Consider the following 16657-nt stretch of genomic DNA (forward strand, 5'->3'; position numbering starts at 1 on the left):
GTTTCAAAGCTTTTCTGTGCAAGGACAAATAATAATAGAAATAACGGGAATAATATAGAAGTAATAAACTTTTGTGTTATCATCTCATGACTCACAAGGCTCAAGATGGTCCTGAAAACCTGCATATACAGCGCGGTGAAAAAGTACTTGCCCTCTTCCTTATTTCGTAGATTTTTGCATATTGCACACGTTTCAGACCTTCAAAGTAAATGCAACATGCAGTTTTGACATTATTTCATTTATTAGGGGAAAAAAGCTGCCAAAACCTACCTGACAATGTGTGAAAAAGTAATTGCCCCTAAACCTAACAGCTGATCATATCACCCTTGGCTCAGCTTTCTAAAACATTCGATTCATCACAGTTAATTCACGATTTAACAAGACAGGGCAACTACTTTTTCACAGCACTGTACATACTCAAAGCGGTGTCGCCAATTTCACTCTTCTCTTTCTGAATAAGTCTAAAGACAGTTCTTTAGTAATAACGCAGAATCAGTCAACGTTAGAGAACTGCAGATTGACTTCCAGTATAACCTGGACACGTCCCCATGATGTCAAACACAACTGCAGGTAGATGGTGTAAGAGGATTACTGATACTATAGCAATACTTCATTTTTAAATATCATGGTTGTCAAGACGATCTCACTTCAGTTGCATATAATGTTTAAGCGGAACTTCATTTCCTGTTTTGATTATAACTTGTCGGTCTGCATTTTTCATTGTGATTTAGACCACTTTAAATCTGCCCAAAGACACTGAGTTGCTGGTCTTGTCAGCAGTGGTGTCGGGCATGAACCTGTTACTCCCTGGCTTCTTCAACTTGTGCGTTTGGGCAGAGCAATATGAATCACCTGGCACACGTGTCTATGTCTCTGTCTTCAGGTAAGGAAAAAAAAAAAGGAAAACACGCAAAAGAAGTTTTCAAATGAATAACATAGTTCAACACGATGTAAAATTATTGTCTTTGTTATGTGATTTGATTTTTATAAAGTTTAAATATTTATAATAAAGTATTTGATCATTTATTTTTCAGGAACCTGCTGTTGAAGGTCAGTGTTATTGGAGTTCTATGTTATCGCTGGCTGGAGAGCATTCCAGCCAATGGTCTGGAGGTTAGTAACATCCTCACGCTCTTACATGATTCAGCACTCAGTTACTGTATGCAATCGTTTTTATTCCTTAAAGAAAGCTTTTTGCACGCAGATGTTTAACACATGCGATATTATAGCTACAGTTTTGGAATCTGAAAGCATTTAACATCCACATTTTTACATTTTTTCAGTGTTGGGAGAGTTCAGTTGGCCAAGAACTGTACCGGCTCCTTGTGATGGACTTCATCGTTACGGTGCTTTACACTTTTTTGGGAGAGTTCCTATGGAGGCAAGTTTACCAGTTAGAGCAAGATCGGGTGATTGGTTTTACTTCTGTTTTAAGCCAAAACCTAATTCTTCCCCTCTAGGGTCTTTTCCCAGACAATCCTGCAAAAGAAAAGAAAGCCAGTGTTCGACATTGCTCGTAACGTGTTGGAGCTCATATATGGGCAAACTCTTACATGGTGATTATTCAGTAAAAACACAGCTTTAATATCAGCGTTAAAAAGGAAAATCAGTGGTCATGTGTTGCATTTCTTCTTGTAGGATCGGAGTTCTGTTTGCACCACTTCTTCCTGGAGTCCAACTAATAAAACTGATTGTGTTGTTTTACATGAAGAAGGTTGGTAGAGTGTGTATGCAGTGGGGGCTGTAGTACCGTATGCCAAGACTGCATTGCAAACATGATTCTTCCTCTTTGTTTTCCAGAGAAGTCTCATTCTCAACTGTCAGGCCTCAAGAAAGCCCTGGAGGGCCACTCAAATGACAACGCTGTTCATTTGCATACTGTGGTTCCCCTCATTTCTTGGCACTGTCGTGACTATCATTTATACAGTATGGACGTAAGTATAACAATCTTCTTGGAATGCACGTAAGCATTTTCATGCTTATAGCGTGAAAATGCTTGTGAGCATTTCAAAACCACAAACACGCAGCTCGCTAAAAACAAACCTTAAGTAAAACAACAATCTCTTAAGTACAAACTAAAACTACAACTGGAATATTTTTACCCTGAAGGTAAATGGCCTGGAAATGACATTTTCTCAAGAAAGACCAAAACCAATAGTTTCAACTTAACGATTACAATCTATGTATTCAAATCTTTCTATATTCACTTGCTACTGTGAAGTAACAGGCTGGACACTCTTTTGCCTTCAGACCTGCTGTACTGAATCAACACTGAGCTGCAATCACACAGGAAGAAAACAAAAACAGGAAATAAGAGTAGGACAAGAGACATCTGGTAGATAAGCAGGCTGAAGGTTCCCACGTGATTCATCTTGAGTTCACTTGGAGTTTTCTCTCTGCGAATTCAAAACTACAGGAAAAGACAATGAGTTTACAAACTCATCAACTGATTCAGATCAGAGTAAACAAAAAAACACGAGACATAAAGGATCAGGCTAAAAAAATACGATATATATATATATATACACTCTTTACTGTATCTCCTTAAATGCATCTGCCTGTCATGCACAGAATCAAACCCTCGGAAAAGTGCGGCCCTTTCAGGAATCTCACAACAATGTTTGAGGGAGGGCAGATGTCGACCAGGCACCTGGAGGATGCTCATCCAATCCTGAAGTGGCTCAGCTGGGTCTACGACTGTTTGGTAGAGAATCCAGTGTTTCTATTCCTCGCCAGTGGAGTCTTTCTGTGAGTGGTAATGATTACGCTCCTGTTTCTGCTATGTATTTCATTTCATTAATTAGCAAGTCAGCGTTGTTTGTTGGTAGCAATTCGTAGCAGCAAGCATCTCCTCCATTGAAACATTTAACGTTCGTGACTTACAGAAATGGTTTTACGCTCTTAAAATTTTGAAATGATCCATTGCTATTTTTGCTTTTGTTTTTGCAGAATGGTGATATACTTTCAGGCTCAAGTTGTTGATGGCCAGAGGAAAATCATCAGCCGGTTAGAAAAGCAGATTGAAAATGTATGCATAAGTTTGTCTATGTTAGCGGCATTTCTGAGTTTAAGCGCTAACACTCGCACCATGTTAAGGCTGACACTGATGGCGTACTTTTAAAATGTACAAGTAGCATTTGAACTGCTTTTAGCATTTCCCCTGATGATGGCAGCGGAGAAAAAAAAGGCATCGCTAAAGATGTGAAAATTCCTTCTGAGTTGAGAGACAGAAATGACAAAAACAAATTCAGCATCCTAGTTTGAATTCATCATCTGAGTATATATGGTTATGTTAAAATTCTTCTTTCGTCTCTTCCCTCCTAGTTTTCACTTCTTCCTCCTGTCTTTTTGTCTGTGACATCATCTCTAAAGCTTACAGCCTATACGGTCACTTCTTCACCTCCCTTTTATACTGTCCTTTGCTTTGGATGGTTGACCCAGGTATTTAAACTCATCCATCTTCAGTACTTCTACTCCCCTCATCTTCACCTTTCCACCTGCTTCCGTCTCATTCATACACATATACTCTGTCTTACTTGTACTGACTTTCCTTTCTCTTCTCTCCAATGCATGCCTCCACATTTCCACTCTCTCTTCCTCCCGTTTTACTGACACCCAATCATTTGGACATTTAATACACGCTTTAATTCTTTTTCTGTCTTGATCATTGTAGCTGACTTTTCATGTGCTTTTTATAATGCCGCTTCATGGTGATCTGAACAGACAAAAGAGCTTCCAGTGCTACTGAAAGGGCTTGCTACAAGCGTTCAAAGATCTGTGAAACATAGTCCAAAACATTAGTTTTATTGGATTGTGCAGAAGTTGTTATTTAAATAGTTTTAAAAGACCCCTGCACTGAATAACCAAAAACAACTTCAGCTGGGCTAAGACACAGGGATCCTTGTTTAGCTTCCCGTATTGCACACACCATTAGTGGAACTCCTTCATCCCAGTCATTACCAGTAGCCAAACAGCACTTCTGAAGCATAGATTTAATAGTCTGGTGCCACCTTTCCAGAGCTCCCTAGGACTCAGGATGACAGGCACTAGAGACCACATGTTTAACTACTAAGAGTCTGCATGACCTAGTTAAAGAGCACTCAAAAGAATCTGTTGTTGGATGAACACAATTTAATCATGGCACCTATTTCCACGTGATTTAACCAAGTACAATAACCAATTTTTGATCATGTCAAACCAACACATTTGGCATTTGGTGGTTTAATGTAATCAGATTACATTGGATCAACGTAGTATACTTACATTGAGTTGAAGTGATTTATTTAAGTATGAAATCTGTTTTAATTCATTCTACACAAGTTAAGGAAAATGCAAAGAAATCTTGTTGCTTGAATAACTACTTTGTTAAGCAAGGCAATTACTGCTAGTCTTGCGTAATGAACCAATACAGGGGTTGATGATTTTATAGAGAAAAACAACCATTTACACTTAGATTTATGGGTAATGCAGAATCACCAGTTAACCTAACTCTAATTACACACAGCAAACTAGCCAGATTGTGGATTTGAACCCAGGTCCTTCTTGCTGTGAGGTAACAGCATTAACCATCACACCACCAAGCTGTCAACCCAGGCTTAACAAACTAGGAAAGCTATGGTTACAAGGCTTGATGCAGCATTTTCTGTACGTTTTTGTCCTTGACAGGTTAAACCGCAATAAATAGCAATAGCATACACGTGGTGTGGGTGTAGTTGTCTGCCTCTTAAAACTCCAGCGATTTTCCTGCAGTTTGACATCTAATGTGATTTTCGTGAGTCCAGGCAACGAACCACTCTTACTAGATTGTATCATGTCATCTCAACAAGAACAAATTAAGTTGCTGAATTTCATGCAGATGCTACATGATTTAATTATGTTCACCATAGAAACATGAAATTATTTAGTTCAAATTACAAGTTGTACATGTAACAACCACACAATTTCATCTTTTTGAGTGTGTTTTGATAGAAAATTTATGCCTTTGTCTGTCTGAACTACTTTGGACTTTGGGAGGCCAAAGATGGTAAAAAAGCCTTTATGATTAGAGGAGCTGACTCACTCAAGGGCAACAAATCAGTGACTATCAGTGACCGAGATCTACCAGTATCCCTCAGGACTTTTATAGTTTGCTCAACCTCTGGTTTGCTTGTTAAAGACAAAGATCCCTGAAAGATAAATTGTTCAAAACATGGATCAGGCTCTGGGTTTGAATTGTTTTAATTAACCCCACCCCGGCTCCAACTTCCAAAGTTCAAACTCTGGCTGATGGTTTGGGCTTTATCCTGAGCCTCCAACTGTAATCCTGCTAAACATTCCTTGAGAAATGCTTCTTCCTTTATTCCAGGAAGTGAAAAGAACTAATTGAGCTAGGTCAAGTGGTTATTTTTTGCAATTTTGGGTGTGTCTCGATAGCAGCCAATTCCCCATCATCCACTGGCAGAGCAAATTTTGCTTGTGTAGATCTATTAGGTAAAACTGGAGGACAAGATGAACCGAGCCCAAAAGTTTGTTTGAGACCACATTTCTCAGATCTCTCATAAGCATTTGCTTGCTCACATTTAATTCAAAGTGTTATGCTATGGACGACAAATCTTCTTTTCTACACAAATACAATTCCGTCCATGAAGCTTCCTTCAGAAACTTAAGTCAGAAGCAACAGCTGCCATACTCAGCCCTGTTAACAGTCACCAAAAGCACAAGATAAGATAAGAAACATAACATATAACTTTCACTATCTAGTGTTTGGTTGAGAACAGGACAGATCAGTCAGAGTTAACAACCAACATCAAGCTAGCCACAAACATAAACCTATCAAAAAGACCCGACATGGGTAGGCTCCTGCCTACATAGCAGAGCTTATAACAGCAGTCAGCTTCTCTGATCATCGGTTTATAGTTCCACACTATTTATAACCAGAGGTGACCACGCTTTTCACGCAGTAGCTCTAAAACTTTGAAACAGCCTTTCTCAGCTCATCTGGTTAGCTCAGTTAGTATTTTATTACAGTTTTTAATTTATTGAATCAATTTATTTTTTTAATAACTGCTGAAATCAATTTTTTGTCATTATTAATATCAATGCATTGTGTTTTGTTTTAATGCTGTTCACAGGAGGGTAAAGACAAAAAGTTCCTCATCGCCAAATTACAGGATTTATGCAAATAATCATCCCACTTCCCCTCAAGGGTGAGTATTCTCAATACTGCAGCTCTTCACTGAGGCTACATAATTTTTGTTTTGTTTAGGTTTTTTTTGCTTTGCCCTGGTATTTCAAGTCAAAAGATGAACTTTCTTTTCTTCCCCAGTCTCTGGCTGAACACTGTGAACAAAGTGCACTCTCTCACTACACATCTCTCACTACGCAGCAGTTTGGCTCACTGAGAAGTATTTTGGCTTCGATATTATCTCAAAGCTGAGTTGATTGTCCAGATAAACAGGAACGTCTAAAACATGCTACAAACATGAACAAAATAAAAGTAAAACCAGTAACCGTGAAGTTTGCTTTTTTTAAATATATGTTAATCTTGGTCATCTCTGAAAACTGAATCACTGACAGTTGGCACCTCAGCAGGGTTATTAATATTTATTTATAGGCTTTTATTATCACAGTGTACAATGATCTTCAATGTATTTTATGACAAGACAAAATAAAATTTCTTCTTTGTTTTTGTCCCTGTTGTTTCTTTTATCTGATGGCAAGTGTTAAATTCCGGTTCTTTCGGATTCTTTACGGCCAAAAAGACACGGCTCAAAAGTGGTCTTTTTACTTTAAAAAATGATCTTTATTTTACATATCCGGATATGGAGACCTTAGCACACAACACACAACCCAAGATTCTTTAAAATCAGTCATCATGAATACCTTCACAATGGATTTCTTAAGAACGCATTCCACGTGACATTGTTTAACCGGTAAAATATGCAGAAGTGCGAAAGAAAAAGTAAAGAGGAGTTGGATATGTTGTCAGTGAAGAACGACTTTTGCCTGACTGTAAAACCTTTTGAGAACACATAATGGTTATGTGAGTAAAAAATTACCTGAGCTGACTTCAAGTTGTTCTTTGATCTTTTTGTTGTTCTTCTTTTCCAGTACAAACAAACTGAGTAATATTCATGGTATAGACCACCAAGTTCTAGTCAGTTCATCCTTGAGTTCAAGTGAACAATTGAAGAACATTTGCCAAATCTGAAGGAATATGTTTCATCAAAAGAAATAAAAATATTATAATTATTTTATTTACATTTTTTTTACTGTTTCAATGAGAAAAGTCCAGCTGGATGAACCAACGGTCTAAAAATATGACAACTTGCTCCTGCGTACCACCATGTCCAAATACAGTAAGTTAACTAGCACATTGCTACATTAACAAGTTTTCAGTAATGCCAGCCGTCCCTAGCCACCATACAGTTTCCCCCTAGCTGCTAAACAAGTTAGGTAACTCTGAACAGTTATTCAAAAATTCTTCCTGACTTTCCTTCATGAAAACACAAGAATGAAAGTGGGAGGAGTTTTCCTACCTTACATATTAACCCACTTTGCAGCAGGTTATTTCATTCCTTACCTCGGTCTAATCTGAAGTGCAGGGTTGTCTCACATCCGACTCTCAACAATGACTTCTGGTAAGTAAGGGCTTTCTTGATTTCATGTCTCATCTTTAAAGAAAATGAAATTACAAATTGTGTAATTTAGATGCATCACCCTTCTATGTTATAATTTTCTTGCTCATCTTTCCCCCAGGCGGCATGAAGACAGCGCCTAACAAAAGGCCGTACATCTGTATTCCGAAAAAACTCATAGATCTTTTGGCCGAGCAATATGAACTTGTAAACAACTTTTCTCATTCCCATATCTTTGAGCAAAGCTATCATTTTATTTCCTTTTATCTTTTTATGTTTAAATGTTTCATGAAGCTCTTGAATTTCTGCTATTTAACAGGAACATGGACTGCTTGTAGAAGATCTGAATCCCTATATAAATGAAGGATATATACAAGCTTACTTCCGAGAATGGGGCACCATCAAATCATGCAAAGTAAAGACTGAAGAAAAAAACTATTGGTTTGCTTTTTTTTCCCTACAAGAGACCTGTGATAAATACTTTCTGTTTTATACTGGATCTTAGATTAGGAAGAATCCCAACTCTGGGAAACAAAAATCATTGGCCTTTGTGAAGTTTTCTTGTGAGGAAGAAGCAGACATGGCAGACTGGGTCGGTCCTCACAATATTGGTGGAACACAAGTTAAAGTGAGGCGCTTTGTTACTTTCAAGGTGAGCAAATGACAACTACTTTATGTTAGGGACTTTTCCAATCACAGCCTATCATAATTAAATAATATTTTTTTTAAAATGTCTTGCAGGGTGAGGAAGATTCAGAGCAAGGGGTTGATGGAGCCACAGTTAAACCTCGACCACGGCCTTCAATGGGTCTTGGCTACCTACTCGAAGATGCTCAGTGGTTAGACGAAGATGAATGAATAAACAAAGCTTTGATCCAAAGTTGACCAGCTTGAGGGCATTGGTTGTTATGTCAGTACCATACATGAGAACATACAACCTAATGCACACGTATTTATGTATGTATTTCTCTTAGTTTTACTAATAAGTTTTACTTACTTACCCATAACTGTGAATTTCTGGCTAAACAATATTTTTTTGTTTATTGTATATTTTGTAAATGTATTTTGTTTATGACATTTTAGTTAAATGTTTGTAAAGGACCTACAGATGTCACACTATAAGTGAAGTTAGTCATGTATTCCTTTGTCCAGCCACTGTTGGTGAATGTGACATGATTGTTGACTTTATGGTAACAAGACAAAATTGTGAAGTTGTAAGAAAATATTAGTTATTGTTTGTTTTCTTTGCTCAGGAATAAATACAAAGAAGTCAAAGGATTTGTGCTCTTCTGTGTTGCTGTTTTTCTGTTTTTCCTCCTATGGTAAATGTTTTATTTGAAATACTATTTGCGAAAACCAAAGTATTTTTGTTCGTTTATGTATTAGTATATATTATTTTGTTGTGTATTATATATAGCAAGAAAAAATATTTATAAATACATCTAATATATATATATATATTATATATATATGTGTGTTTATGTATATATATATATATGTATATATTTATGTATATATATTTATGTATGTATATATATGTATGTATGTATGTATATATATGTATGTATATATATATATATATATATATATATATAAATAAAATAAAGAAAATTTTCAAATCTTTCCTGTAAAAGTCCTGTGTACTGTACCGTCTACATGAGTTTTGCGTCACGGGTCAACAGCCAATCGCTACGTAGAGCGCCAAGTTTCTTCTACAGCGTAAAAACAACATGGCGGAAAAGGACGTAGAAATTTCCTTTAAAAAGGTAGGAGCAGTCAGCCGTTTGTTTTTAAGTGTTTATGCCTGCTTGTCCCCCCTCGTGTTTTAATAAAAAAGCGAACTTCTTTGTCGCCGACTTGTGTGTTTCCACGCCCACCATATAAACACAACATGTTTTGTCAGACGACAGCTAACACTTTACATCTTGTTAAGATATTCAGATATTGCGGGGAATAACATTGTAACTACCACGCCGAATCAAAGACTGGGTCCTAGCGATTGCTTTAAGACCACACTTTCCAGGACAACTTCCGTTTTTTGCGCGGATAGCGGAGAGCCCTTTAAATCGCCAAATTCACCAAAGACGTTTGGTTGGCGAAAACTCGAGAAGGAATTCGACGGACAAACTTAGCTTGAAAGCCAAATACGGGTTTTTTCAAAAGTGGATACGCAGGCAGGTTTTGTTGTGTCTGTGTTGCGTTCATTTGTTATTTTTACTAAATCGTGTCTGTTTTGCTTTGTTAGTGCTTTACTAATACACTCAACAAAAATATAAACGCAACACCTTTGTTACTGCTCCCATTCCCCATGGGATGGACGTAGAGACCTAAAATTCATTCCAGATACACAATATAACCATCCCTCCCAAACAGTGGTCACAAATCAGTCCAAATGTGTGGTAGTGGGCACATCTGCTATATTGAGATAATCCATCCCACCTCACAGGTGTGCCACATCAGGATGCTGATCTGACATCATGAGTAGTGCACAGGTGTACCTCAGACTGCCCACAACAAAAGGCCACCCTGGAATGTGCAGTTTTTTGCGCTATTGGGGGTCTGGGGACCCAGAACCGGTCAGTATCTGGTGTGACCACCATTTGCCTCATGCAGTGCAACACATCGTCGCATGGAGTCTATCAGATTGTCAATTGTGGCCTGTGGAATGTTGGTCCACTCCACTTCAATGGCTGTGCGAGGTTGTTGGATATTCGTGGGAACTGGTACACGCTGTCGTATACGCCGGTCAAGCACATCCCGAACATGCTCAATGGGTGACATGTCCGGTGAGTATGCTGGCCATGCAAGAACTGGGACATTCTCAGCTGCCATCTGCCCTGAACAATGTGAACCATGATTCATCCGTGAAGCGCACACCTCTCCAACGTGCCAGACGCCATCGAATGTGAGCATTTGCCCACACAAGTCTGTTACGGCGACGAGCTGGAGTCAGGTCAAGACCCCGATGAGGACGACGGGCATGCAGTTGAGCGTCCCTGAGACGGTTTCTGACAGTTTGTGCAGAAATTGTTTGGTTGTGCAAACCAATTGTTCCAGCAGCTGTCTGGGTGGCTGGTCTCAGACGATCTTGGAGGTGAACCTGCTGGATGTGGAGGTCCTGGGCTGGTGTGGTTACACGAGGTCTGCGGTTGTGAGGCCGGTTGGATGTGCTGCCATATTCTCTGAAACGCCTGTGGAGACGGCTTATGGTTGAGAAATGAACATTCAATGCACGGGCGACAGATCTGGTTGACATTCCTGCTGTCAGCATGCCAATTGCACGCTCCCTCATTGCTTGTGGCATCTGTGGCATTTTGCTGTGAGACAAAACTGCACATTCCAGGGTGGCCTTTTGTTGTGGGCAGTCTGAGGTACACCTGTGCACTACTCATGATGTCAGATCAGCATCCTGATGTGGCACACCTGTGAGGTGGGATGGATTATCTCAATATGGCAGATGTGCCCACTACCACACATTTGGACTGATTTGTGACCACTGTTTGGGAGGGATGGTTATATTGTGTATCTGGAATGAATTTTAGGTCTCTACGTCCATCCCATGGGGAATGGGAGCAGTAACAAAGGTGTTGCATTTATATTTTTGTTGAGTGTACTTTCTTTGGCCTGCTACTCAGTGGAAAACCTTATGACTAATACACTCTCCCACTTTATGTGCTCTGTTCTGCACACAGGATACAGTAAGCAAACTTTTGTCTAGTTTCTTCAAAGAAGACAAAACAAAACGTGAGTGGGATAACTATGCTGTTATCAGTGACGTCTTGCGCTCTTTGTGACTGTGCTGATGAAATGCCACTGTGTTGCAGTAAGCGGAGATGCCACACTGCTCATGGTAGAGATGCTTAAAGTGTTCGTGCAAGGTAAGGAGCTTTGACACAGTTGCACAACATTTGAGACAAAATAACAGACTGGCTAATGATAACACTCTGAAGGTGTTATCTCCTTTTTCAGAGGCTGCTGTGAGATCACAGAAACAAGCCGAATCTGAGGACTGTGACCAAGTAGACATTGAACATTTTGAAAAGATCCTGCCTCAGCTGGTATGTGGCTCAACAGGCTCAAGAAATGTTTTCGTTTGACTTATTTCCGCTTGTTTGCATAGTCTTATCTTTAGCCCAGATTACAGCTAATACTTAAAAATAATGGGATTACTGGGCAAGTTTTTATTTTTCTTTGCAGTAAAATATATTTGTTGCATTAGCTTTTGCACTTTGTGTATGGTTTGGGAACAGCTTCTACAAATCAAAATCATCATGGGTCTTCTGCTGAACTATCTAACATTATCTATATTTAAATGATCCATCTACTCACTTCCTTCATGCTTTTTGTTTCTCACTTTGAAATCTAAGGCAGTAGACACTGCAATAGACAGCTAGTGACTATGTCTGACTGGTATTTAGGCATATTTCACAGTGATGCAAAGCACAGTATTTAGAGTACTTTTTAACATACAATTTTTAGTTGCTGTTTTCATTCAACTTTCATGCTGTAATGATCCAATATGGCAATATTGTACAACAAAAACAAAAATATCAGTAAATGGCCTCATCCGAATGCAAGCACATTCTGTAATTTCCAGATGGTAATCTAATTATAACTGAGAAAATAACTTTGTAAGCATGCACTTTGCCCTGGAGTTTAAAATACACTAAGTTATGAAAAGCTCAACAAGTATTGTAATATCATTCGTAAGTATTTATAGTAAAACAATTAAGATTAATTAAAAAGGGATTAGTAGCTCATGTCACATGGGTAGTATTCTGGTACTGACTACCAGAATGAATGCTACAAGAATTGTAATATATATGAAAATCCTACATTGTTTAGCTTTCAGTAACTCTAAGTATATTTTAAACTTGGTGTCTTGTAATTAAACTGAATTATAAAACTCTTCCAGGGTAGCAAGTCTTGAAACAGTAGCTAGAGTAGGCCTTGAAAATGAAAGATATGCACATATTTGACAAATCATTTTCTAATCTAATCTCTGTACCATCTGTAAATTACAAAACTGTGTTCTGTTCAGAGCAGACTATCTGCTGATGTTTTTAACTTATTTTTCTCAATCCAAACTCGCTTTTTTATCAAATGCCATTTTTAAGACGTAGAAGGTTATAAAGTGTTTTTGCAGTATTGATAAAAACATTTATATACTAATCTTTTGCAATGTGCATTTGTTATTAGCGTGTGCTCAAATATGGAACTTTATAGGAGAGCTTGATTTTTTTGTTGATGTTTTAACAGCCAAATACGCTGAGATTTTCTTCATGTATCAGTCCCAAATTACAGATCCTGCTTTGTTTTGATGGTTAAAGAAGGCGGTGAAAAATTCTAGCTTTTATCTTTAATAGGTTTTGAGGTCTTTATGCTCAATGACTGCTTCTGATTTTAATCCATTAAAAAAAGGCCTGAAAGTAGGTGGAATGGCCTTTTAGAAAAGAAAAAAATCCGGAAAGATATTTGATATATGAAGCTGAAATGTTGCAGCACTCATTATATATGTTCACACTTTTAGGCACATTGGAGATGGTTGAGTAGAAAATGTGATGATTTGAAATGGAGTGGTAATGCAAATTTTTTCTGGGGATACGTAAACGAAAACCTTAAATGTGTAGATGCTATGAGAGCTATCATTAATCTCAAATGTATTTAACCTTTCTGCAAAAGACTTTTATGTCTGCTGTCTGACAATCTCAAATTTCTTCAATTTTCTCCAACACAGCTTCTGGACTTCTAGCACAGTGATACCACAAGATGGAGCCAGAGTGCTGCTGAGATGTCTCTCGATCAACAGTCCCCCCTTCCACAGTTCCACCAGCTAAAACTTTTCATTTTTTAGTATGACTGCAGTTTCATAAATCCCCAAATCTGAGATAACGTTGAAATTATGTTTTTATTTTGAGCTGCACGATTTTAGCAGGAAGCCCCATTGCAATCCGCACGCTACCACGCCACCACCAATAAGGGCCACCTGTGCTCCTGTGTGCAACAACAGGTGCTTCCAGCATGCTCCGTGGCGCCCTTCATCAAAGCCTCCAGGAGCAGTTGGAAGCAATTAGAGTAATAAGGGGAGCAGCCAGTCCCTTAGATGATGACAAGTGCCAGGAAAAAAGGAGTACCCCCTCCGGCCACTTTGAAGTTCCCTTTTGCTGTCCTGCGATGTTTAGTTAGAGGAGGGGGGGAGGGCAAAGGGGACCTCTGGCACAGGGGGAAAGTTGAATGGGAGTGTGTATGCACGTATGTGTGCGTGTGTTAGCCAAACACGGCCAGAGACCACACGCGTAGATATTCTATTTGAAGGAAAACATAACAAAACACATTGGAACATGGTCCAAGAAGAGCAGGCTGTAATTCTGAAGGTAAATAAACAAAAGAGGCGAGTAGTGGAGGTGCTCTCTCTACTTTCATCACAGCACAGGGAGGGAGTGGGCGGGGGGTGAAGCTGGGCCTACAAGGAAGAGGGTAATGTGGGGTTTTCTAACCTGAGCGGCTCTGATGGTTTTCCACTAGCGGTGTGTTTGACCAACGCGTCCTCGCTGTGAGTCAGCATCGCTGTGCAACACCTCGCAGTACTTATTTGTGGGGCTCTTGGGTGACTTACGAATGCTACTCACGTTTACAGCTGGAACCAACTTAGGCTAAAACCAAGAATCCAGCCCTGAATAGGTGTTCAAGGACACGACACCTGGAATTTGACCCAGCATCTTTTTAGTAAGGCTCACGCTGGATTTGTGTTTCCCAGGGGTAACTTCCAGACCACACTTTCTTGTAAAAAAAGAAAAAAAACTTGAGCACAGCTTAAGTCATCACCAGAGGAAGAAAAAAAATTGTAAAGGGTTTCGTTTTGTGCGTAGCCTTTGTGGAGATTAACTCAAATTGAAATGGATCTTTCCCAACAGTTGATTCTTGTGCACAAAATAAAAAAGATTATTATCTTGGATCTGTCACTGGTTTTTTTTCCCTCCCCTCCTTATGCGTGTTAGTGGAACAAATTCATCTGAAGTCGGTATTATTAAACATACGAAAGCAGTTAGGACAAGAATGGGGAGGGGCATTGTAGAGAGTAATCAGTTAAAGCTTTTCTTGATCATACATTAAAGGCAGGGAGTGTCGACAGCCAGTCCAGACGCTTTGGAGAAGCTCCGCAGTGAGAAGCTTTTCCCAGGAGACGGAGACTGATCTGTCTCCAGCTCCTGCCTGGTCTTTGGACAGCGCCGCACGTGGGATCGGGCACTCGGCATGGCTTAAATACATCCACAGTCAATGTCAGTAGAAGCACCTGTGACTGCCATGATGGATCTTCATCTTTTTTGTTACATTTGGCAAATTAATTAATAATCAGTGGGACTGTCAATGACAAAACTGACCCATTATGATTAAAATAACTGAGGTTATTGCCATTCTAGGAATGCCTGATCTATGTGGCTGTCTACTTTAAAGAGAGCTGGATGTTTACATAGCTCTGATAAGTTTGTGGTTCATGGTAATGTTTGTCTGGGGTGGAGTTGTCTGCATTTGTCTTAAGTGTCCCTGCGAGAGTATGTCAGGATTATGTCAGATTTTTCTCCTTAATTCTCCGTTTACAACTTGGTGGTGTTTTTCTTCTGTTAGAGTGACACAGCGTCTCTGTCTCCAAATTTCTGACATCTCAAAGCTCCTTTCCTCTGAGGCCCAAAGCAAAAGGCTGTGACATGTCATCATAATACGCCCTTTTCTCCCTGATTGCTGGCTTTTTTGCGATGGCAACATTCAACCAGTCAAAGAGTATGAGCTTACATCAAAGTCAAGGGCTTACATGGCCCATAAAATATTCAACTTTACCATGATTATGTGTTTAAAACCATTTAAAGTGCCAAGTAGAACATTGCCATTACTAATGCTGCAAGTCTGAACCCTTTTCAGGCAGCAGACCTTCAGCTTCTTTAAACATTTAGTTCTGAAAAAAGCCATTCTGAAAGTCGAGAATCATAATCCAAATGTGGCGACAGGTGTTATCTGCCTGTTGCCATTTTATTTAATCTATGCATGTTGGCAGGCACTTGCATAAATAAACATGTGACGCATGGCGTCTGTTCCTAGATGTCTGTGCGTTCGTTTATTGTATGTGCTTGCATGGATGTTGTGCTTCATCGGAGGCTGTGATAAATTAGGAGACAAGAGGCCCTTGTGGCCCCCTCGTGGGCATGAAACTGCCTAACCATGGAGGAATGCTTCAGAGGACAGAGTGGGAGCATTCCTTTCAGATACCCCATGGGTAACTCTCACACTCGTGAAAAGTTACCAGTGTTTATGGTGCTGTCTGAAAAAGACAAAATATGGTAGCAGACGATTACTGCGTGTGCGTTTTACAGGAAACTCACGTGTGTTTTGAGGCAGCAGCTCTGCTGACTGTACATACTGCTGTGACATGTGGGTTTCTGGGAGGCCCCGGGCCCCGCTAAGCGGCCACGGGCCCATGCTGGGGATGATAAGAACATACCTGGCGGGTTGAGCCACTTGGGCGCTCTGCTGGGATCACTCCTAAATGGTTGTGGCGCTTGGCTGTTAGTCTGAGGCAGAAGATGGTTTGCTGCTGTGCTCCGTGTATCGGCTGGAGCTTTGGTAGCCACAGGGGCCCTAGGGGACGGAAAGGATTCTTCCGGAACCAGTGAGGTGGATGATGAGGTCAAAGACCTTGGCACGCAGCTGGACAGGGAATAGGGAGCAAGAGAGATGTACAATTAGGCCAGCGGCAGGGTTATTTCTGGAGCCCTGTGCTACTACCTTAACTACATTACCCTCCTCTTCCACCCTAAGTCCTTTACTGTCTGTGTCCACCTCCCTCCTCTGTGTGGTGGCCTATTTGGTCTCTGGATATGAAATAACAACAAAGTAATCCCCTTACATAACACTGCACAAACTCAGCGAAACAAGACCATTTAATTAATTTTGGGAGCATCTAAAAATAAAGAAGCAGTTCGTTTGAGGTGACGTGCGGGAGGTGGACTCATACCCCAAATGAGCTGCTGAGGAGCAGAGGTCAGCAG

The 16657-nt window shown here is 39.8% G+C and overlaps 3 protein-coding genes across 4 annotated transcripts in view; all 3 read left to right on the forward strand.

The window, feature by feature from the left end:
* LOC102313687 (transmembrane channel-like protein 6) overlaps nt 1-7337 on the forward strand; it is a 13804-nt gene extending 6467 nt beyond the window's left edge. Inside the window, exons 11-21 of one of the 2 annotated variants that reach the window (XM_042226367.1) lie at nt 732-883; nt 1035-1113; nt 1284-1381; nt 1461-1556; nt 1639-1714; nt 1801-1934; nt 2572-2748; nt 2950-3028; nt 6111-6185; nt 6305-7021; nt 7269-7337. In XM_042226367.1, the coding sequence (XP_042082301.1) occupies nt 732-883; nt 1035-1113; nt 1284-1381; nt 1461-1556; nt 1639-1714; nt 1801-1934; nt 2572-2748; nt 2950-3028; nt 6111-6164 (945 nt within the window). In that variant the 3' untranslated portion in view covers nt 6165-6185; nt 6305-7021; nt 7269-7337. The other variant, XM_042226366.1, reaches the window with a different exon arrangement.
* A 139-nt stretch (nt 7338-7476) lies between these two features.
* On the forward strand, nt 7477-8894 carry LOC102313085 (heterogeneous nuclear ribonucleoprotein A2 homolog 1). The gene is made up of 5 exons (XM_005936177.3): nt 7477-7619; nt 7738-7823; nt 7936-8031; nt 8122-8268; nt 8358-8894. The coding sequence occupies exons 1-5, from the start codon at nt 7610-7612 to the stop codon at nt 8472-8474; spliced, it is 456 nt and encodes a 151-aa protein (XP_005936239.1). The 5' UTR covers nt 7477-7609; the 3' UTR covers nt 8475-8894.
* A 387-nt stretch (nt 8895-9281) lies between these two features.
* Nucleotides 9282-14578, forward strand: cenpx (centromere protein X). Its single transcript, XM_042226368.1, has 5 exons — nt 9282-9382; nt 11309-11360; nt 11441-11494; nt 11586-11674; nt 13354-14578. Exons 1-5 carry the CDS (start codon nt 9347-9349, stop codon nt 13366-13368), a joined length of 246 nt encoding a protein of 81 aa, XP_042082302.1. The 5' UTR covers nt 9282-9346; the 3' UTR covers nt 13369-14578.
* Nucleotides 14579-16657: the final 2079 nt, after the last annotated feature.

Source organism: Haplochromis burtoni, unplaced genomic scaffold, assembly GCF_018398535.1.
Source record: "Haplochromis burtoni strain Fernald_Lab_line unplaced genomic scaffold, NCSU_Asbu1 Contig_209, whole genome shotgun sequence".
Classification (NCBI taxonomy): Eukaryota; Metazoa; Chordata; class Actinopteri; order Cichliformes; family Cichlidae; genus Haplochromis; species Haplochromis burtoni.

What these genes read in the sequence shown, in the direction of transcription:
- LOC102313085 (XM_005936177.3), top strand. An exon ending in TGGCCGAGCAATATGAACTT is followed by an intron (nt 7,824 to 7,935) that starts GTAAACAACTTT and finishes GCTATTTAACAG; the next exon opens with GAACATGGACTGCTTGTAGA. An exon ending in GCACCATCAAATCATGCAAA is followed by an intron (nt 8,032 to 8,121) that starts GTAAAGACTGAA and finishes ACTGGATCTTAG; the next exon opens with ATTAGGAAGAATCCCAACTC.
- cenpx (XM_042226368.1), top strand. Translation starts at nt 9,347, where the DNA reads ATGGCGGAAAAGGACGTAGAAATTTCCTTTAAAAAG. An exon ending in TAGAAATTTCCTTTAAAAAG is followed by an intron (nt 9,383 to 11,308) that starts GTAGGAGCAGTC and finishes TTCTGCACACAG; the next exon opens with GATACAGTAAGCAAACTTTT. An exon ending in GCTTAAAGTGTTCGTGCAAG is followed by an intron (nt 11,495 to 11,585) that starts GTAAGGAGCTTT and finishes CTCCTTTTTCAG; the next exon opens with AGGCTGCTGTGAGATCACAG.